The following is a 23,517-nucleotide window of genomic DNA, read 5'->3' on the forward strand; positions in this document are numbered from 1 at the left end:
TAATATTTTAATCCAAGCTCTTGGCCATGTGTGTCTAGGAGCTTGTTTATGAAAATATCCTTAAATTGCCAATGGATTTCGTAGCCAAACTCATGAATAGAAAGCAATAAAAAACCCATTAATATATTCAGTCATAATCGAAAATATATGGAAACCCAATAACTTGATTGTATTGTCTAATCAGAGAACAATTGTTCTGTCTATGATGCCCCATTAGTCATTTGTGTTAGTTTAATTTAATTGATAACATTATGATAGCTGATAGCTTAGTATACCAAAATCATTATACATGTTGAACGAAAACAAAGTAAAAAGAGATTTGTTGATGTATTTTATTACATAGTTTTAGTAGGTAATCCATTTGTTTTTTTTTTTTTTTTGTTTTTTATTAATATTCCCATTTGACTTAAATTATATAAATATCATTTTACCATACAATTAGATTTACGTCTTAAGAGTTGCTTTGCCTGTCTGCCTTTTCTCATACAATAAATGTTTCTACATACATAATTCCCCTACATTTTATTTATCATTTAGACATAATGTTGATCCAATATAGAATAGAAACTCAAGTATAATAATTTCTATATAATTATGTAATATATATATACCAATTGCAAATAATTTGTCTAATTAAAATTAACTAGGATTTAAACTAAAGGCCAAGTAGTTTTTTTTGGGGGGGAAGAAGGCTAAAAATAATGAAATTTAACAAATCTGTGGACGGATATGCATTGGATATAGAAAAGGATATAATCAATAATTTAATGTAAAGCTAAAAATATATAGTTGATAAATCGGGGCAAAACAATAAATATTTACATGAAAGTTAAGTTTTATTACTTTTTTTTTTTTGTTTTTATAAATTTTATTTAAATATATTTCTAAGCCATTTCTCTTTTTGTGTTCTGTAAATCTTCCTAAATCTTTGATTTCATATTTTCTTTTCGTTTTCGTTTTTAAGTGTATGAGTATCGAGAGTATACTGTATTCTTGTTTTTGGTTCTTTATTTTTGTTTTTGTTTTTTTCATTGGTTTCTGGTTTATACATTTGTCGAAAACAGTAAAATCGCTCCAAAACTTGTTTCATTTTGTTTTGTTCAGTGATTTTGTTTTTGTTTTTTTTTTTTTTTTTTGGTTAGCTACTAAAGTTTGTTGCATTTCATTTGTATCTTGTTTTCACTGTTGTTGTACACAATATATATATATATGTAGATATATATATTTATGTCTGTATGTAGGCATTTATATACTGGTATCTGAGCAGATTGACTTTGTTTGCAAAAAAAAAGTACGAGTATCTTTGAGTTAGTCTTAGTGTTTAGGGAAATCAAAATAGATGACTAAATAAAATATATAGTTTTAAATCGGGATTTCGACTATGAATTACCCTTTATTTACTTAAACATTTAACAGAATGATTTAATGTAAACGGTTAAGCCATGATTAGCGCTATTTAGAGATCGATTGTTAATATAGAAGCGAACTTAAAGAGATCAATTAGTTTGGGTCTAACTTTTACCCGATTTTTTTTGCAGTTTACAAATTAGTTTGAAATTCTTTCTAATATTTGTTGCAAAAATGTCATGTTTTCTTGAAAATTAAGTATACGCCCATTTGCCAATGCTAATTAAAAATGCAAATACATGACTAAGACATTTCAATAGTTAAGATATAACCTTTTAGCCTATGAATTATAGGGTATGTCTATTGATCAACTAATTAGCATATATAGTTTTTTTATTTTTCTAGACAAATGTCGGAGCTGGTTATATTTTATTGAAGGTTTTCTATCTTATCGCATAATCAGAAAGAGAGAAAAACCCAGAAAGAGAGCAAATGGTAAGAGAAGGAATGACATAAAGTTGTGTTAAGACTTTTACTGATAAAATTTTGCCAAATGCCATTTTAGTGTATACATACAGACATATACATATCTGCATATGTATACATATAAATAAATGTCTGTATATACATACAAATATTGATTAAGACGAGTCTAGTCTAATCAGCAAACATTGTGGGGCTTATCAAAACTGTACGTAAATAGCTAGTCTCTTACTTTATATATATACATACATATATATGTGTCTGTATATTATATATAATAAAGACAACCAACCCCACAAACCAAAAAGCACTTCAATTCGAAAAGAAATCTATGTATGGCTTCTGAACGGCTTCCTACAACTAGACATAGGATCGTAATTGACCCTTATCTCTTTGGCTGATTTCATGACTAGGGAACCGTTTACAAATAATAATTCATATTCAGGTCGTGGGAGACAATTTAAAAGATTTCAATCAAATTAGTATACAAAGTAATTTAGTATATAAATTGTGTTTATATGAGTGCATAAATAAAAAGTGTCACTCCATTTAGTCATATATGTATTATAAATATATATATATTGTGTGTGTGTGTGTGTATGTACATATGTCTGGCTATGATTACACCCAAATGGCGCTAAACAAATTGCATAACTATATACAAATTACCATTCTAGGCCAAATGAGCGGGGCCAAACATAGAAAATTTCTATTTAGCATATTTTTTTTTAAGGAGTTTACGATTTCATTTTTCATTTTTACTTGGACAAGGAAGAGTTTTGTGATATTTCAATACATATACATATACATATGTTGGTTGTCTACCAAATGAAACGACGACTGGGACTAAGACTAGAGTTATATATGTATATATAAAGATTCATATATATAATAAATTATTATGTATATGCTATACAGTTGCCTTTATAATAATATATATGTAGATATAACTGTATAAATTTTCTTTGCAATTTGGTTTTTTAAGTTTTTTTTTGTGGTTTTTGGAAAAATATGTTTTCTTCTGTTTTTCTTATTTGCTAAATATTTCTCTTAGTTTTTTTGTTTTGCTTGTTTGTTGTTGTTGCTTTTGTTTTTGTAAAATATACATAGATATACAATGTAATTATATATATATACACATACACATTAGATACATATATATCTTTGTAATCAGTTGTAGATACATTTATAAGAAAAAAACGTCTTTTGGTGTATTACTTTTCATATTTTGTTTACAATTAATTATAATTATAGTTGTTAACTAAAATAAATCAATTTATATGATAATAGATTCGAGTTATTTATTAGGAAAACAAAAGGATATACTTGGAGATCTCAGAAAACCCTGTCAATAAGTTATTTTAATCGCATAATGGCAAGTTTATGTATGGCAATGATATGGTAAATATTATTAATATACTTTGTTTTTTTTTTTTTTTAGTTTATGGCTTAAACATAATCCAGAATTTCAAATCAATTGTATATATGTTTGTATGATAAAATATCTGTTTTTGTTTTGCAAGGAACATAATTACAAAATGAGTTGAAAACGAGAGATACAGAATGCATCCATAAGCAAATGGATATATGTATATAATCTATCGATGTGAATGTAAATTGCTTTCCACCCATGTATATAGCGATGTCTGTGATCGAGCCACCCATTCCACATTGGAAGCAACGCTGCTTAGCGTCATATTCAGAACCGACATTCCCGGGCCGCGTCCGAATCGATGAACCAACGATTTTAGCTGGAAATAAGGCAAATTGTATGAGTATAGGAAACATTATCAATATATTGCCGGAAATGCCTAGCAAAAATATAGATACTTGGAATAATAATTTGAGGGACTCCTATTCCTTTCTAGTGCTTAACTATTATTACCCATTGTAAACTGATTTGATTTTTTTTGGGTGTTTACCTCATCGTAATCGAATTTTGTGGCGCCATATTGCGTTATGGCCGATATCACTTTGGCAAAACTTATGGTACCAGCACCTAGACGTTTTTCCAGCTCAAACCATTTGGCCTGGAGAAAACGACAAGCCATGGCGCCGCCAGTGGGAGTGCCTGCAATGGCCTTAAGCACCTGGACCACCTCTTCAGTGGGCAGCATGGTTACATGGGAGAGCAAACGATTTTGAAGCCAAGCATCTTTGGTTCGTCCCAGGGCTCGTAGTAATTGCATACGCTCCACAAAAGTCTCCGAAGTCCGTTGAAGGATGACAAAACGTTCCCAGCAATGTTGCCAATAAATATATTCACCCGAAAGGATCGAACCCGTGTAGACCACCTGCAAGAGTTAAGAATATTAATTGGAATGACTTTTGTCACTTCTCTTCGATGGGGCTTACCTCTCTTAGATTGGGTGCTATGGCCGACCCATTGTAATATAGATATTGATTCAACATATTTTTAGCCTTCGATATGCTGTCAATATCCTCCCACAACACCGAGGCCAGCAGCACTTCAGGACGCATGAGTCTGCAAAAAGGAAACTCGTGAAGCTAAAGGACTCAATTTCCTTGCATATCTCACCTTGTGGCCACATCTCCTTCATCTATCCAGCCGACTTTCTCCATAACCGTGGTTATTTTCATTTTAATGAATTCACTTAGCATCAGGAAACATTCCGAATACTTTAATATGCGTCGCCATTTCTCCAAATGACGCACAGCCAACGCCATGGGTCCATAGTGTCTTTCACTGGGCAAATATTGTATCATATTCATTGTAATCTCACATGGCAATAGATTGGCATGGCACAAAGTAAATGCATCTGAGAGGAGTCCTAGCCGATCCTGAAAGTTAAAAGTAATCTGATTGTAGTCAGATTGATTGATCTCATTTCTAGTGGTACTTTACCTCACTGCTAAACCGTTTGGGATTGTTGGCAAGCTCCTCGATTAGATTAGCATAGTTATCATCATTATATACAACGCGATAGTAACCATTTTGTATGGCATTCACTTTAATCCACTTGACATTCTCCGGCACATTAAATGTAACTAATCGGGAAATAGGAAAAATTAATGAGAGTTTAAACACAAGAGGTAGGGATATGCGAATTCCACTCACCATCGACGTTCTGCATCCAGAGAGTCTCACTCACGTTATTGATATCGGTGACATAGGTAACCGGAAAGATCCATTTCATATGGGGCATAGCCTTGTGCTTATTCCCATGGGATGTTGGTGCCACTGTGCTGGGTATATCAGTGGCATTTACTGTGGTCTTGTTATAGTTATTGCCATCATATGATTCATCGTGAATGGCTAGAAATTCGGCTGGCCGGAATGGACGCTGAGATATAGATATACTGTTGCCCATTTTGGTGACAGTAAGCAGTGGGAAACCCGGTTGATGTGTCCACAGCGTCATCATGTCCTTAATATTCTTTGATCCATTGGCTTTCTTAGTGCAAATGGTCCACAAATCTGTCGGTTCGGCAGTCTTAAAGCGATTCATCTTCAGGAAGCTACCCAAACATCCACGGAAACGATCCTCGCCGATGGCCGTGTGCAGCATTGAGAAGATGGCAGCTGTTTTCTGTACAAAGAACTCCTCATTGTTGCCATCGTGACTGGTGCCATTCATAATGCTATCCCAGCCCTGAATGGCATCGATATCCAGGGCAGCTGTGGCCATCTTAAGCAAATACATTTCCCGCAGCGGCCAACTCTCTTGAAGCGGAGCCAATGCATGTATTCCCAGGTACTGGATAAGTCCTTCCCACAGCCAAACATCCTTAAGAACCTTGCGTGAGGTTATTCCTCCAAAGAACTGACGGACCATTGCCTCGGCAATGCGCAAAGCACTAAACTGATATTGTTCACTAGTAATCGATTTGGGATCTGTCAGAAAAGAAGTCTTCAACGTAACCAGACCCAATGATGATATTAGATTCCGATCCAGAGAGGGCAAAGCCACAAAGTCCACTTTAGTCAGAGGGTAACTGATGTCCAGCCAAGTCTGTAGATATTCCAAGACATCTCGTGAGGTGTGCAGAATAAATGAGGAGCGTGTTAGCAAATCCCTTGGAGCATAAAACGTATACGAAGGTGCTCGCTTGATGGATGAGCTGGTGGATTGTGATAATGCTGTAAGATTCGATGGCTTTCCATTGCTATGTCCATTGATAATCATAGGCAATGTTGTTGTCATCGTAGCCAGCAGGCTTGTATTCTGTCGCGGCGTTAGATTCACATTCAACGAGTGGGTCAAGGCAGTGATATTACGGACCGGAGGATTTTTGCCCTTCATCTGAGTGAAATTGTTCAATTGGGCAGACTTCTTGCCTCCGGCAGCGGTGTCTGGTGCCACTGTGGTGGGTATATAGGCGGCGGAGGGTTGCAACGATTCTCTTTGGAAGTCACTTACCACCCAGGCAACAGCATCGGCTGGCAATGGTGGTGTCTCGATGAAGTCATCACGCAACTGCAAAAGATTGAAAAATAATTGAATTAATCACCACAAATCCACAAAAGTAGGCAATAGTTTTTTGAGAAACATGTAAAATCCTTTGGCCGAGTATAACTTACCAGACCTGTACCCATATAGAATCCTACATCCTCTGTGGTGTGAACTATAGAATTCGATAGGCCTATATGGAAACGATCACGGAAAACGGAAACACGAAATGGAGCCCGGACATGCGGCTCATCGAAACACGGAAAGGCTCTTCTTGCGCCATTCGGTCTAAATACAGTAGCTGCCAGTAAGCTGCAGAAAGAATGTAACTCAATTAATAATCAACGCCAATGTCTGCAATTGCTTACCGTTCCAAGCCATTGGAGCTCTCATATTGATCCACATAGAAACCCTCCGGTTCGGGATTTAGTTTCGAATACCAACGCAAATTTAATGTATAATTGGATTTCTTTTTCAGCTTCTCTTTCACCTCAATATAAAGCTGCTGACGCGGCGGAAACTCCAATACCTTGATAATTTTCAATGCATAGCCCTTGGGTCCAGGGGTCACAAGTGCCTATTGGCCATGAAAGAAATCAAATAGCAGTCAAGTGGGAGTCCGATAACACTAATTGGCATAATTTGCATGGCATTGCTACCAACTCACCTTCTCGGTGACATTCAAGTCCTGAATGTGAAGCACAATGAAGTTGGTCTCCTTCTCCACATGCAGATCGATGGTTACTTGACCTATCGTCGTTAACCAAGGGGAATAAAAGAATGGAAAATCGCATTAGATGAGCTCTCCCTCTCTTAATTTGCATTCACCGTCAAACGGCAGCCCACCTTTCACGTCCAGCGTCGTCAGATTGGGGTGTATTGTCACCATGTATCGCATGGGACGCACACTGGTTGGCAGCGTTTTCTCCAGCCAGGGGAAGGGCTCCCCATTTGTTGCAATCGGATTGAAGGGCTGTGTGTTGTTCTCTTCATCCGTTTCATGGCCAGATGTCGTTTTGCCCGTACAGGAACAGTCTGCAATTATCACACACAGAAACGCAATCAGAATTATGAAGCTATAGTCCGTCAGAACCGACATGAGAATGAGATGGAATGGCTTCTGATTGGATTTGGGAATTGCGGCTAAGCACATTGAATCGATGCTTACATGTTCTTAAACCAAACTGAGTTTTACACCATTAACAAGAGGTAGGAAAATTAAAAAGAGTAAAACCAAAAAACTAGTTAGAAAATATAAAAGAAAAATGGCTGGCATAGAATCATTCAAATGCTAATGACAAAGGGAATCGTTTTGTTGGCATAACAAAGAGGATTCTAAAATATATATTTAACTAAGGAGTCGCTCATTAACATAATGACTTTGACAAATATATAACATTTATATTACAAATAGTTGGAATAATGATTAGAAAGTTAAAAATAAGTACAAATCTTCTGCAAACACAATGACAAGAATAATTGATAACAAAAAGGCCTAGGAAAGCTTTGTTATTGTCAATAAGGATATCCCTAAACTAAAGTCTATGGTAAAGTTTTTTATACAAAAATACTACCGAACCCTTGCTTGATCAAAAAGACATTCTATCGCTTTCTTTCAAGTTACTAGGACTTTATAGTCCTCTTTATAGATCTTCTATAAAATTTCATAGCAGGTGCTAGACTTCATAGGCCTGATCGTTCTAGGTAAAAACAACTAATCTAACTATTAAAATATCCTTGTTATAGATTGTTTTCTTCTTCTTTTCTTCTTAACTTTTATTGTTCTTGTCTCATCACAAACCGAGACAAAGCTCAATATATCTATTACCAAGTGGAATATTATCTTAATATTACACGGTTCGATTGAAATGAACGACTTTTTGAATAAAGTTTATATATACAAAAATATAGAGAAACTAATAACAACTAGAACTAAATCTACTTAGTATGATAAGAGTCATTAGATGGCAGTTGCGGATCTAGGGATGTAAAATGGCTGCGAAACTTTGCCCTCCAAAATCAATTATCAAAACTTGTAACTTGTATGCCTGTGGCATACTTTAAGGGGCAAAGTTGAACCTTCTTTACAGCCCTTGATCTGCCTTTGTCGGATAGTCGATATACATAGAGTATTTGAAATGTTTAATTATATTTAAAATGCCTTTTTTTTAATGAATGATAATATTGTCTTTAATTGACTTTATGTCTTATGTAATATACATTCTATATTTAAAAAAAAAACAATATTAGGATTTAAGAGGGAAATAAACTAAAGATTACATCAACATGCTGAGAAGTTTGATGGGTTTTGTTAATTGGTTATATACTTATAAGTACCAGCTAGAAGGTTTTTTGGGTTGAAGTATTTGTTACTCACATTTTTACCAATCAAACAAGCATTTATAGAGAAATTTGTTCATAGATATATACGCATATATAATTATATATATGTATATATGTTTAGGTATTCAAAAAAACATTTTGTTTTACCGAAAAAAACAAATCAAAGAAACAACAATATGAAAAGAAGTTGAAAAGAAAATTATACAAAGATTTTCGTTGTTGTTTAGAGAGATATATATATATATAAGGACTTTGAATAGGTATAGCATATTATTTAAGTTATGTATGTATATATATATATATATTTATGTTTTGCAGTTAAGTAACTGGTTAATTGCGGCCAAACTGACCAATTTAAATTGCATGTCTGTCGCATTGGGTTGGTAGTTTGCCTAGTTTACTTTACATAGCAGGAAATGCAACAATAATTGAGTTGGAATTATGCATATCAGTCAACACAGACACACACACACACACACACCTATACACACACTCACATCCATGGAGACTTTGCTTGCTGCATAACAAATACAATTAGCCTGCAATGCCCCCTTAGGTATGCAACACAAGGTATTTCATGTTTGCACTTTACATAATTTTGCAATTGAATAATATCCCAGACTCTCAACTCATCTCTCACCTTTCCAATGCCATCACTCTCATGTCATGCGGTATCAGAGGGTTGCATATCATCATCATCAAAGTGCCCTATAACAACAGCATCATGAAAGCTAAAAGCATCTTTCCATTTATAGATCCTTTCTCCCATCAGCCCCCCACATCCATATAATGGCATGTCCTTTGGTTTGAGTTAATGCTGTTAAAAGCATATTACATTCTGTGAGAGTAATGAGTATTAGGACAGGTTTAGCTGGCGTTCAGCTGTGTGGCCTTGTCTATGTTTACACCAGAGAAAGGCATCAGACCAGAATTCTCTGCTTTGCCCTGTGATTAGTTCGAGTACTCATCGTTTCAATTTGTATAAATAAATGGATACTTTTTTTGTGGTAAAATTTATATAAATTGTCTAAAAAGTAGTCAATTAAGTGGGCAGTCAATGACATAAAGGATCAAGGGATTGAGCTGCTAGGCAAGGATTTTCTATGTAATTGATTCCTAAATGTTTCTGCTTCTTGACAGCATTTAAAGCCTTATCGCAGTTAGGTCTGTTCTCGATTTTGATCTTAAATCAACTTAATTTCGATTAAAATATCTTTAAATTCAACTATTTTAACTTTATGCTAAGAATAATGTTTTGTATACTAATAGCTTAGCTTAGAATCCCTTTCAATGTATTACCATTAAAAAAACAGTGACTAAAAGCGAATGATTTTAAACTAAATAATTTATTTTGGAATTGAATGCGAACATATTGGGACCCATTGGTCAAAATTGAAGACAAGAAAATGAAATTGAAATTTTGGTAAATCTCATATCAGAGACTTGAAGTAGACTACATAGAGTTCGAAAGTTAAAGTAAGATTTAAAGTTTAACTAGTTTAATGCTGAAGTAAACCTCTATTAATGACCTAAGAGATCAATTCATCATCAATTCAATTCCGATTCCTTTAAGGATAATGTAAAAACTAGCTGGCTGCCATAGTGGAAATCTATGATTTAATCGCTCAATAGATCAACAATTTGTTAGTATATAAACAATAACAATGAGTACAAATCAACAAAAACTTGCCACACAGACAGGCAGACAGGCGGACAAATAGACAGACAGACTCACACTCACACATAGCCCCACAGTCACACAGACACAATTGCAAACATATCCGGCATAAAAAAAGGATAAATAAATAAGTAAGCTGCCCCATTCTATAGGCCGAATGAGCCCTTCGCGCTATATTTTTCTTGTTATTTCATTTTACTTCTCTTCTTTTACGTTTTTGTTGGCCCTTCATTGTGGCGGAAAATCAAATAAAAATGGAAAGAAAAAGATTGCAAACCGAAATGCAAATATATACATATATATATATACCTATATATATAAGTGTGTATGTGTGTGTGGGTGTCTGTGTGTGTGGATGTGTTTGTATGTACAATGCAACCTACCATTTTGCGGTCCAGCGTAGGCAATGATAATGGCTGTCAAGAGTAGGGATCCAAGGACGATGCCGGCAACAAGAAGGGCCCGACGCTGCGAGCATACAGCGACTCCGGTGCGCGTCTGGCGGCCACCGCTCGATTCGCCACCTGGTAAAATGTAATTAAAATCAGTCATGATGAATGTCAACGAGACACACACACAGGAATAAAAGCAACAGGACCAGTGGGTAAATACAAAAACAAAAAACGAAACGATGTGGAGTTGGTAAGTCATTTTATAATCAATATTTGTTGATAAATTGTTTGCTTTGGCAATTGCAATTGCCAGTTCTCGTTTGAGTTTACCTGATAGAAATGCACAATCATCTAAGTCCGGATCATTGGTCATTTCGATACGCTCGCGACGCCAAATTTTCGAGCCTCTCTGACCACCGCCAACGACCGAAATCTTAACGGGGCCGATATCTCTTTGTCTTCCGGCCAATACGAAACGTTTTCAATTGCGTTCACGAAATGGAAACGCCGCGTTTAGTTACACAAATATTTAATATTGTTATTGAGAATTATGAAACGATTTGTCTTTGTCGGAGCACTCTGCGGAAACACACGAAATCACAAAATAAAACCAGATTCTCAGTAGTTAGCAATCACGTGACCAATTGATTTCGAACCCTTTCGATCCTTTCGAACCTTTCGACCTGCTCTGATTTAAAGCTATAGTCACGTTTTCATGCATATTTCATTTCAGGTATCCAAATTCCCATCGACAAGCTGATAATCTCCTCTCTCAAATACTCATAATTTATGCAGTCACACAGCAAACCCCTCTTAGTCAAAAGAAATAAGAAAAAAAAACATTTCTGAGGGGTGTGCGGAACAAAAAACAAAAATTCAAACAGATAATGTGAGAGTAAACTTTACTTTCCCCTTGGTTTTTCTTTCCTTCTTTCCTTATTGCCGCAAAAAATAAGGAAAAAGAAGAAAACTGACGAAATTTTGCTGTTGCCGCCCTTCCGGTCTTGGCACCGGCATACACACACACACACACATACACACTCCTCCCTCCCTCCTATCAGCCCAGCATCAGATTCGTCTAGTCAGCCGGCAATCGTCCCCCCTGTTGTTTCCTTTCTACCCCGTCAGTTCATTTGTGGAGTTTTTTTGGCTCGGCTGGTTGTCTGCAGTCTTTAGATTTTTGCCTCACAAATTCAATGTCGCATTGAGTTTTCCGAGCGAAAAGCGCTTTCAACGCCCAAAAATCAACCCCCCAAAATATATGTCTGTATGGGGTATATAATGTATACATACATATATAGGAATATCTTGTTATGTATGTATTCTGTATGGCTTTGTCGGCTTTTATAGTTGCCCGTCTCTCTTTCTCGGTATCTGTGTGTCTGTGTGTGTTTTAGCCGGCTTTTGGTCCGAGTTTGTGTCTGCTTTTGAGCAGCACTTGAAATTGTTCAAGTTGTTGCTTGAAGCATCATTCGACCAATTATTTGCGGTTGAAACGAAGAAAACAACCATGATTCATTCCAAATTAAATACTAAACCGAAAATTATTACCCAAGCCATCAGTATATGATATAAGTTAAGAAATTTATTATTTATTTATAGATTAGATCATTTTAAATGCTAAATATTAAGCGATATTGCTTGTGTTCTCAATTACGAATTCATGTGCAAATCACAAGTAATTAAGCAATTTATGTTGCCTAATTTTATGGGCAGAGAGAGCTTTAAAAAGCCAATAAAAAATAATTGAATCTGAATCTGTATATAAACTAGATAATGTGGGTATGCATTAACAATTAATTAAGACTTTAGGTTAAGTGCTTAATTTAAAAAAGAAGAGGAGAGAGCTAAAATAGAAGTTTGTTAGTTAAATGGGGTCCTTATTTGCCTTGCTTGTGCTTTGGTTTCCTTTTGTTTCTAAAAACTTGCATTTATGCCTTGAAGTATGCTACATTTTAGTTGCCTAATGTCAATGTCAATGATGGTTCGCGGCTCTGTGAACACGTTTCATGGCAATTTTAGTTTTTATTTTCAATTTTTTTTCGTGACAATTTCCATTCATGGCGACACACCGCCCCTCCCCACTTTTCGGTAGAAAAGCAACAATCGTGTTAGTGTCAATGCATATGACATGACTCTTTTCCATTTTTTTTTTTGCTTTCTATAGGCATTGGAATTTGTTTACATTCTCATTTTGTGTTGGACTAACAAACAAAACATTTGAATTAAGCTAAGAAGCAACAATAACAACAAACTTAGCCAGCCCTTTGCGGCGTGCGGCCTAATCAGAGAGCGATAGAGAGCAAGTAGAAGGTGAGAACGAGGCCAAGAGAGAGAGAGTGCGTGGGTGGGTGGAAAACTGAGAGAGAAAATCTCTCAAACGCATGTTGCAGCTGCTTTTGGAAGGACTTCAATTTGGAGAGAGTTTACTGCAAAATATAGCCCTCTCTCTCTCTCTCTCTCTCTCTCTATCTCTCTCCGTTACTATTTCTTCCTCTCTGGTCTTTGACTGGAATCTGTGTTTTGAAAATGAAATGTCAAAATGCAAAACGAAAGCTCAACAGCACTGCACAGTGGCACAATAAACGACAATTGTGAACTCTTAAAAAAACTCTAGATCCTTTTATTTGATAGTTTAATAGATTCTGGATTCAAGCTTGGTTCGTTCTTTGAGGGATTGATGGAAATTGCAAAATTTGGGTAATTGTCGCTCCAAAGTATGCAACAAGCTAACAATTTGATTAGTTGGATTGTTTTGGTTTACAGAGGTTTGGCTTTGAAAAGGTGCAAAATATTCCACCATTAGCCATAATGAAATATTTCAGAACTAATCTTTAATGAAATTTGAAATTTGAATGAAGCAAAAGAAGAGAGAAATGCTTTGAAATTTGTATCCACTGTGCCCTGTCAGCTGTGTATGTGTACATGTGTGTATGAGTGTGTAAGTGAATTTCCTTCTCTGTGTCTTATGCGGCTTTTCTTTCATTTGGTCGCGGCATTTCGCTTTGCTTTGGACTCATCAAAATGCGCGTATATATGTGTGTCAATAGTGCGCTTTCCAGTCAATTTTTTTCTCTTTTTTCAGTTTTTTTGTATCCCTCTTTTTATTTTATTTGCTACTGCTCCCCTTTTGGCATTTTTGCCACTTGACTGAATTGTGTGAGCTGTTCCTTTAAGTCCCGCAGTGTTTTTATTTTGCTTTCAACTTTTGGGTCTAGTGATGGACCTTTTTTTAATTTCACAAAGGAAATTTTTCTTAGTAAATTTTCTTTTGAACACCTTTTTCTTTTCTCTCTTAGGCACTCACTTAAAACACTCGAACTCGAATTATCGTTATTAACTTACAGGCAAAAGCACAAAAGTTGCCTGATGAGGAGTGGAATGGATTAACGGGGAGAGGGATAAAGGGTCTTTACGGGATTGGGGAACGGGCAGCACGCGACGCATTCGTTTTATATATATGTGTGTGTGTGTGTGTGTGTGTGGCGTGTGTCTGTGTGAAAACTTTTCTTTTCTTTTCTTTTCTTTTATTATATTTTGTTGTTGTTGGTATTTATTTTGTGTTTTTTTTTTGTCTTTTTTCGAATATTTTATATGTGATTCGACTCTTTATTCAGTTTGTCACGCGCTTTTCGATGCGTTTAAATGCGCGTACATTTTCCAACTGAACTGGATGCTGTTTTTCATGGTTTTCTTTTCGTATAAAACTTCTCCCCCTAACTGTGAAAAGGCTTTTCTATTTGCAGCAACAACCCCCTTTGGCAGTCTTAACGAGATGTCGACTTTGCCGCCTTCCCCAAAGCCCTTCATCAAAATAAAGCAGCGCATGTCCACTCTCTCTCTCTCTCTCTCTCTCTCTCTCTCTCAATTTCTCTCTCTCTCTCTCTCCGATTCTTAGACTATTCGCTCACCTGCAAAAATGAAAATGAAATTTCTATGGATCCCTTGTGTGGCAAAACTTGTTTACAAAAAAAAATGTACTAGAAAAAATCAAATGAGAAACTGTTTAGTGAAGTGTTGCCAAGCAAACGCATAGCCACCCCTAAACAACTGCCGCCCCACAATTCTCTCCCCTCCCAGCCACCTTGGATATATCTATCCATCCGACCTAGCAAATGCAGTTCCTTTCGTTTCAGTTGTGTTTATCATGTGTTCAATCATTAAAACTTCGCCATTTAGGGGATGGCACTTGCTTTGGCCATATATTTTGTTTGGCATTTGGCTTTCTATTGCCTACTTTCAGGCATTTTGCTTGCTAAAAATAAGTTAAGGATTTTAATTAGATTTTCGCACGTTGGCAAAAGTTGGCATGACAAAAAACACTACATCGTTAACAAACTAACATGCGAAAGGAAACAAAAGAAAACTTTTCTTTCTGGTTTTTTTTCTTTTTTTCGCTTACAAATATCCAAAGAAGTCAAAGTTTGCAATCGGCAAAAGTCGAGTTGCGGTTGGCAGTTGTTTGTATCTCAAGACTTTTGAAATATATATTGAAAAGTTTGTCCTGTATGATAGCTGCAATGTCCTACTTTTATTTACTCAAGTTTTTATATTAAGTTGGTAAGTGCAAGTTTCATTGATAGTTGTTTGCAGTTTTCAAAATTCATTAACGAAATGCTTACCATTTCGGATTGATTCTTGGTTTTAGTAGAGAGCATCAGTGGAAACAATAATTGGGAAAAAAAAATAAAAGTGCTTTGCAAGCTGTTTTCATTTTAACAATACAAAGTCGAGGCATACGTTTCATTTGTCAGCGTTAATTTCATTTCACAGGGTTTCCCTATTCAATTGTGATTGCCAAAGTCATCATCCCCCTTTCTCCACACACACACACACACACATGCCCCCACGCACATTTGCGGCCCCCTTCAGTATTTGCTGTCACATGCAAATTTACTGCCCACACTTGTCATAGGCCTTATACATATGTACATACATCGATACATGTACATGTCACGTACATACACACGAAGTATAATGTATTGAACAACCATCTATGACAAATTTACCCCGCCCTCATTTCCACAGAGGCCACAAGTGGGCAAGCAACATTCTGGGCGCCTGAGATGAGTTGTCGACCCTGATCGAAATGTGGTGGTTGCGGTTAAATAATCGCTCTTTATGAACAATCAATAAATTTAAGCTGTGTCTCCATGTCAATGCGATTACTTGGCGGCATTTGCCCGGTTGGACATTAAAGATGTGAAAAGATCCTTTATTTCTATTTAGAATCATTTTCTTTAAAAAAAAACGTCAACTTTACGAAAGCATAGCCTAAGGAGTTAAGCTGTTAAGTTATGTATGATGTGGTCCATCGAGGGAGTTCCGGAAAGTTAACTATTTGGGGGTTTTATATCTTTCAACACAAATATTTTGTCTTTTGAAGGTGAATGAAGAACACTTTCCTTTGAAAAAGATCTTCAATATGATTTATTGTCGTAAAATGGCAAAAAAAAATGATTAAAAAATCTAAAATTCCAAGTTCTTTAGCTGTAACTTTGTTTGTTTTGGTGTAAAGGAAAGGGGTAAGTTGTTTGATCAGCGATTTTTAAAATATGCTTAAAGGAGCGAGAAAGAACCTGACAAGAGTTTAAAATAAACTTCATCTGCATATATATTACCTTAGTCTAAATACAAAATTTAATGGCCATAGTTCTTGTAGCCTTCGAGATTAAGATGTTGATACAGACAGACGGATATGGCTAGATAAGCTCCACTGTCGACGGAGATCAGGCTCCAAGTCCGCATAAACAGCAATAATTTAAAACTCAATTTGTCTAATGATGGAAAGTTGGCTAATTTTAAAGAGTTTTGGGATGCAACGTGGACACTTAAAGCCAGATTACATATATATATTAAACCTTTAAACCTTTTCCACACCTATTTGGTTTATGAAGCATTCGAAAGCTTTCAGCCACTAGAGACACAACAGACGCAGACACACGCATAAACACATAGACCACATCCTTTCAGTTTACAATAATTTTAATTAATTGGCGGTCCGTGTTGAAGAAGCCACTTTAAGAAGCCTCTGAAGCAAATAATGCAAATCGTATAGAATGTTGAAGGAGAAGCTCAACTCAAGTGCTGGCAATGGCAATCGATATGGAGTTTTAGCCATTTGGATCAATTGAAGCGGGTAAAACTAATTGTGCAGAAATTGAGAAAGGTCCCTGGCAATGGAGCACAAAATGGGGAAAAAAAAGTTGGTACACATACAAATGTGCTCGGCTTGGCATGGTCTCAAGTGGCGTTTCAACAAGTTTTTGAGGCCTTTAACCACAATCCGGGTTTACCGCCTGCCTTTTGGGCAAATAAACCATTTCCATTTAATTACTGGGCGCTGCCTGTTGTGAGCTGCATCCATGAAGGGATATGCCTTTGCCTTTGTAGTTGCATTTAATTGTGTTTCGCTTGCACCATTTGCAACAATTGCAATTGTTACTCTGCTCTATTGCTCTACCCCGAAATAGTCGTCGTCGTCGCTCTTGAAGCCTTCTTCATGGTAGTGATGTTTGTTGTTAGTCGCCTGCCAGTTGCCATTTTCCATTTACCCATTTGCATTCGCTTTCCGTTTCGGTAGCGAAAAACCCTTCATCTGGTCTACTCTCTTCCTGTACTCATCAACAGTTTGAAGTTGCTTGCCTGACCCAGAAACACATTTCCCCATTACCTCTACCTCACTGACTCTTTCTCCTACTCATCACTTTCACTCAAATAGAGTGTGTCAGGATGTATACACACACACACTCATTCTGTCATACACATTTCCCAACGCTCTATGCTTCTTTGCCGCTTCAATTGTTTCTTGTAGCCCCATTTTTATCTAGCTGGAATACCCGGGACTTCTTTTATTTGAGTCAAGCCTTACATTGCATCGCCTCGCCTCGCCTCGAGTGGCAGGAGGCGGAATGAAGAGAGAGAGAGAGAGAGAGAGAGCCCATTCAGTATGCAATCAACATCCAACGCATCCTGCAATTATCAACATCAGCAAATTCCAGCAACCAGCCAGCAGGCAGCCACCTTAAAAGTTAAACATTGCCTACAAATGTGGCTGAGTCAAGTGGTTACTCCACTTTATGCATCCTTAATTGCTCGGTTGACGGTGACACGACACATCATGGCACTCTCCCTGCCTATCGCTTTCTCTTTCTCTCACACACACACACATACATGTGTACGTCCTGTTCCCGTGACACTGATTTGGCATTGGGCATGGGGACATGGGCATCGGCATCGGCATTGCATCGTCTCCGCATCAACATACCATCATTGACAATTGCCGGCGGCATGCCCAAGTGGTAACGATTTGTATCACAGATAAAGTCAACATGATGTTGCATATATGTTTATATTTAACTTTCCGACACAATCTCAGATGAGACGCCAACAAGCGTTCATCAACAGCAAAGTGAAGGAAATGCATTTGTCTTGAAAATTTTGGTTTTCAATTTAAATTTAATATACAATTTCTTTAGAAAGGATTTGGAATAGTTTTCTATTTCAAGATCTTGTTTTTGGAACAGAAAAACTTGACCTAGGCTGTTGGTTGTTAAGGGAAACTTTCGAAAAAGGGATTTCCAAGGGGGTTTTCCATTAACTATGCTGAACTTATTATTGATGTAATGTTATGACCTCAAGAAATTGAAATTTCAGTCCCCTTTGGTGAGTGATTATTATAATTAATAATAAATTATTCCACCCATAAGACAATTTTTTGAGGCCAACATTAAGGAATAAACACACCCACACACACAAACACATACATACACACCCACACAATTGTTGCCACAAGTGGGAAATACTTGAAATTTAGCATACGACAGAGGGGTCCACCCCATCCTCCTCCTTCCCCCCTTGTAGGTTCACCATTTGTGGCAGGGTGGACATCTGTCAGAGTCAGCAACATGCTGAAAATGCCGCCAAATTGCCGCAGGCCAACGGGAAGGAATACAAAGAAAAAAGAAAAAACAAAAGAATTCTGACGTTAAATATGGAAAATCTTGCAGAGAGATGTCATGGTAGGCCAGACAAAATGGGGTTGACATTCATTACGTTTACTTGCGGTCTGTGGGTTTAAGCCAACGTGGCGTATGAGCATTTGACGAACGCTATCCAGCAGGATAACGCGCATTTTAAATTCCTGTTGTGTTTTGTCTTTATGTATTTTATGTTTTCTTTTTCCTTACACATTTGGGGTAATTAAGAAAAATAAAACCAACAACAACAACTTGATGAATAAAAGTGGCCCAAAGTGTAAGAAAGAAAGAAAGTTGTGAGGAGTGGGTTAGGGGAAATTATGCACAAGTGCACATCTCTGCTAAAAGGATAATACTTTGATAATTTGAAGAGATGCCTCAAGTAAAAGCACCTTAAGGCAATTGCAATTGCTTAAGCAAACACATTTAAATTTCAATTTAAGGGATAAAGGACACTTACCAAAGGTAACACCATTTGTTTGCTTCTCTTTATCCTTCTCCTTATCGCACTTTTCGCCGCCCAATGGCTCCAGTTCGATGCCATCCGTTGTGGCCACTTTGTAATCGCGTTTCGACATATTGCCACAACAAAAGCCACAACATAACATTCGTCCTATTTTGTAGGCCTGTGGTTTAAGTGGAGCCGTTTTGGATGAAATTTCAATGGTTGGGGACACGGGGCGGGACTAATAAGGGCCGCTCTAGTTCTGAAGATATGTTGTTTTCGTAATGTATAAATAGATTTCGGTAGAAGACTATATTATGTCGATTCGGTGAGTCGTTTTGATTGTGGCGTCTCGAAAAATTGGTCCAGTTGTTCACATATATGTATTTGTTCTTATTGTTGATTGAATCTGTAATTAAAGGTTTTGAAATAAAACAATCGATCTCAAATTCTCATATTTTAACAGTTTAAGAGATAGAATATTGTTCTGGTGGGAGAATATTTCCTCAGGATCGATTGCTCCTGTAGTTTAAACATTTAGGAATATCCTTTAAAGATATAAAGAACTTATATCCATTATTTGAAGTGATATCATTCCAAAAAGCACTCCCTTTTATATAGCAATTCGTTCATCCGGACTGTGATGGCGGGATGGGATGATGGGAAGTTTGCCCTCTTTAAGGTCTTATGCATAAAAGAACTATCCGCAACCAAAAACATTGTTTATACATATGTGAAAACTTCTAAATTTGTTAAAAATACATTTGCAGCCTATTGCATACTTTACGGCGTATGGCTCTCCCATTTCGAATAGACTCAAAGGCATCGATTCATTTGATTATTTTATAAAATTTACTTGTGAACAGATGTTGCAATAATTTTTTATATTTTTGAAAATTTTCCTTGCATTACTTTTTCACTTTTTATTTATTCTTTTGAACCTTCAAAGTTTGGGAAAATTTGCAATGTTTACATGGGTGTGGTTCCTTAAAGTGCAAAATATTAAGAATTTTCCTTGCCACCCCGGATATTCTGACCAAAAGTTTACTCATACATTTTATTGTCAGTAACTTCTGGTTGTCCACACACAACACACAAATACACCCACATCAGGACATCTGTTATTATTGTTGCATCTGCAACTGATGTTGTCGGCGACATTGTTGAAAGCCAAACAAAACGAAACTTTAATAATAGCACTCGGACTCCTCACTCATTCTTCACCTCTGTCCTGCCCACTTCTTAACTTCTGCCAACCAGAATCTGCTGAGGGAGCAAGTGAAAGAGCTTTGTATGAAAGAAATATACAAAAAAAAAAAAAAAAAGGAGCAATGGTTAGCAACAACAATGACAGTGTCGTGAACTAAAAAACATTCGATAGCCTCGGGGATGCAAAATGCAAATGCACATCAGTTAGATGACTAGAACAGGGAGTTGAAGCCGGAGACTACCAATAATTGCAGGGAACATGGCCACATCTTAAGGCATAAAACACAGACAAAAGCTGAAGTATGAGTAATGGACACATCTATACATACATATAAAGAAGCGTTTATTGAAGACCTTTTGCATCAGACCGCAGAATAGTTCAATGCACGCTCAGTTAAATGGAGCAGCCACGCGGAACACAGTATTAGAGTCGATAGAGTCGATGGAGTTGATGGAGTTGTTGCCGGTGTGTTTTGTACGATGGATGGCCACTCCATTTGATGGCGGCACTTGAAACAAAAGCCGAGGCGAGGCAATTGTGTTTGCTGTTACTCAAAACGAGGCAGAAGCAGAAAAAAAAACACCAACACCAACACAACACAACAAAAATACCCCACAATGTAATAAAAACTAGACGACGGGCCATTAACATCCAACTTGGGGTTAGGGGGTTATACCAAAAACAACAGCTTGAAAAGCAAAAAAAAACAAAGCAAAAAGTAAAGACGTAAAGAAGTGGCAAAACACAGTATACAAGCCACATACAAGAGCAAAAAGCCAAAATGAATAGAGCAAACAATACGAAATTGAAGCCACATTGACCTCGAATATTGGCATACCCTGGAAAATGAAATGAAGGTAAATATGGTAATACAAGAAACGGGTAAAAAATGATAGAAGTGGATGTAAAATTTTAACGCAAAGCACTTAAAATAATCTCAATTGTATTTGATTCTTATCAAAGGATATGTGCTACCAAATATACCCCATTTCAATAGGCATTTGAGGAGGGTCAGTCACAAGTAAAAAGTTTGTTTTTAACCTGGCCATAAAATAAACTGGACTGGTCAGGATTAATGGCAAAATGGCGTCAGTTTGTTTTCTGATTTTCTTTAGGTTTTGTATTGTTGTTGTTGTTGTAGTTGTAGTTGTTCTTTATTTGTTAGCTTGTTGCGCCACAAAGCCAACAAAATGGAATAACGTGTGTTAGCTGTTGCAACGAAGGCAAAACCGTTGCCAAGTCTTAACAATGCAACCAAAAAATGTTTAGGTACTGGACACGTTTTGGTCGTTTTTGGTTTTTGTTCGTTACGTATACGACATGTGTGTCGTTTGTTTTCATTTTACCTGACTTCCGGTGTAAAGGACAAAAAACGTATTTGTTAGCTGTCTCGTTAAGTGCATTTTTTTAAGCTTTTTAAGCAAGTTTGTGTGTGTCTCTTTGCTGAAGCTTTTCCAACCAGAAAAACGTGCAAAATATGCATAATTAACATTTTGCATATATGTAGGTAGCTAGCACACGGATTAAGGTGTGCATTCTTTGGATATTCTTCCTTTAAACATTATAATGGTGATGAAGCCATTATAAACACTTTGACAAAAATATCTCGTATGAATCAACCTTCAATTCCCACTTTTGACTAAGTCACACACGCTGAAAGAGTCATTGAAATCAAGTGTTTATAACATTCTAGAGCAAATTAACAAATTTAATGCATGATATCTTTCCGAGTGGCATATTTATACCGCATATCCTGCCTCTAGTGCCAATTTGAAGGTCAAAGCACAGCATACCGTGCCATGGGAGCTGAAAGTGCCTAGGTGCTAAGGGGGAGATAGGCCAATCAACATTGTGTATATTCGATTGGTGGTAATCAAAGCTGAATTGAGAGTCCTTAGAGTGTCATTTGAAAAAAGCAAAAGCAAAAAAAAATCCTTTAACCAGTCAGCTACGCAATAAATTGCCAAACCAAGGTCGTCGAAACCTACCGGAGGAAAAGGGAAAGAGTGAAAATCCTGGTTAAAGGGTAGCGGGGTGACTTCGGGACTTTGTGTGCTTATCGTACGCACTTAGGTAACCGTTTTTGCAGGTGTCATGTTTTATTTTTAGCCTAAAATACCTAGCTAGCTAGCTAGCTGGTGACCTCGTCCGGACATTGGAGTGAATTTCTATTCGATCTGCACAACATACATACATACATATATGTTTAAATATTAATGGCCAACAATCAACATAAATAAATTATTAGAACATGTAACAGGAACAAGCCGGGACGCAGGAAGTGAACGTTGTTGTTGTTGTTGTTGTGTCTGGTGCCCGGCAATTAACTTGTTTGGGGCTCTAAGTCAACATGACAAACACATTTGTCAATGTCAGTTGGTGGTGCAGAGGGGGCTACATACATACAACATTTGATGGGAGTGTTCAAGTACATACATATACACATGTAGAAAGAACAAGTGTAAACAAAAAGCTAACAAAATATACAAATTTTACCTTGAAAATCCTTCGTTAACAAATGGTTTTGTTTGGGCGCCAAATGTTCAAAGTTGTTTATTTTTTCCTTGTAAATTTATATTTTGTGGGACTTGTGGGGTAGAATATGAACGAAACTAAATCCTTTAATACATTTTGTAAGTTTGAGAAACACTTTCAAAATTAATTGTTTTCACTTTTTGCACTCACGAAAATATCGCCAAAAAAACGAATTTTTATTTGAAATGTTCAACTCTAGACGGTTCGGAATAAAAACTTGTTTTTTTTTTGGTTTCTTGTTTTAAATTCTCTTATATACTGTAAAAGAAAAGAGAACAAAATGCGTCCATTTAGCACGAAGGATAAACTCTTTCTGTTTGCAAAATGGGGAAACAAAAGGAATTGAAATCAGAGAGAGAGAGAGAGCGAGGACGAGAGAGAGAAATGTAGCTTATGCTTGAAATGAAAAGCTTATGAAAAGTCCTCTCGCAAAGTTTCATCTTCATCCTGTGTCAGAATTCGTGCAGCAAAATTCCACGGGAAACTGCACAAGGATAAGGGGAGGTACATATCGAGAGAGAGCGACAAGAGAGCAAAGATTGAGTATGAGTCTCACACTATGAGTCACAAGGCAAAAATTCAAACCACCACCAAAACCGCCCACCACCATTGCCAGTACCACCCCTTTTCCTCCATTCTGGCATCCTTTGTGGCGGCGACTGAGAAGATTTCATCCTACCTAATATAAACAAC

General features: G+C 36.7%; 1 protein-coding gene across 6 annotated transcripts; it reads right to left on the reverse strand.

Moving 5' to 3' along the window:
• Positions 1-314: 314 nt before the first annotated feature.
• Positions 315-23,119, reverse strand: LOC137582782 (endoplasmic reticulum aminopeptidase 2). 6 transcript variants are annotated; one of them, XM_068297464.1, is made up of 14 exons: positions 22,975-23,119; positions 22,786-22,908; positions 19,095-19,488; positions 10,647-10,787; positions 7,089-7,277; positions 6,910-6,992; positions 6,611-6,819; positions 6,374-6,554; positions 4,910-6,269; positions 4,697-4,839; positions 4,370-4,632; positions 4,186-4,315; positions 3,753-4,124; positions 315-3,581 (listed from the first exon to the last, which is right to left on the reverse strand). In XM_068297464.1, exons 3-14 carry the CDS (start codon positions 19,240-19,242, stop codon positions 3,429-3,431), a joined length of 3,372 nt encoding a protein of 1,123 aa, XP_068153565.1. In that variant the 5' UTR covers positions 19,243-19,488; positions 22,786-22,908; positions 22,975-23,119; the 3' UTR covers positions 315-3,428. The 6 variants fall into 6 exon arrangements, with proteins under 6 accessions (XP_068153565.1, XP_068153566.1, XP_068153563.1 ...); XM_068297465.1 differs by having other exon boundaries at positions 7,089-7,229; positions 22,786-23,119; XM_068297462.1 differs by having other exon boundaries at positions 22,786-23,119.
• Positions 23,120-23,517: the final 398 nt, after the last annotated feature.

The sequence above is a fragment of the Drosophila tropicalis genome, unplaced genomic scaffold (assembly GCF_018151085.1).
Source record: "Drosophila tropicalis isolate 14030-0801.00 unplaced genomic scaffold, ASM1815108v1 contig_859, whole genome shotgun sequence".
Lineage (NCBI taxonomy): Eukaryota > Metazoa > Arthropoda > Insecta > Diptera > Drosophilidae > Drosophila > Drosophila tropicalis.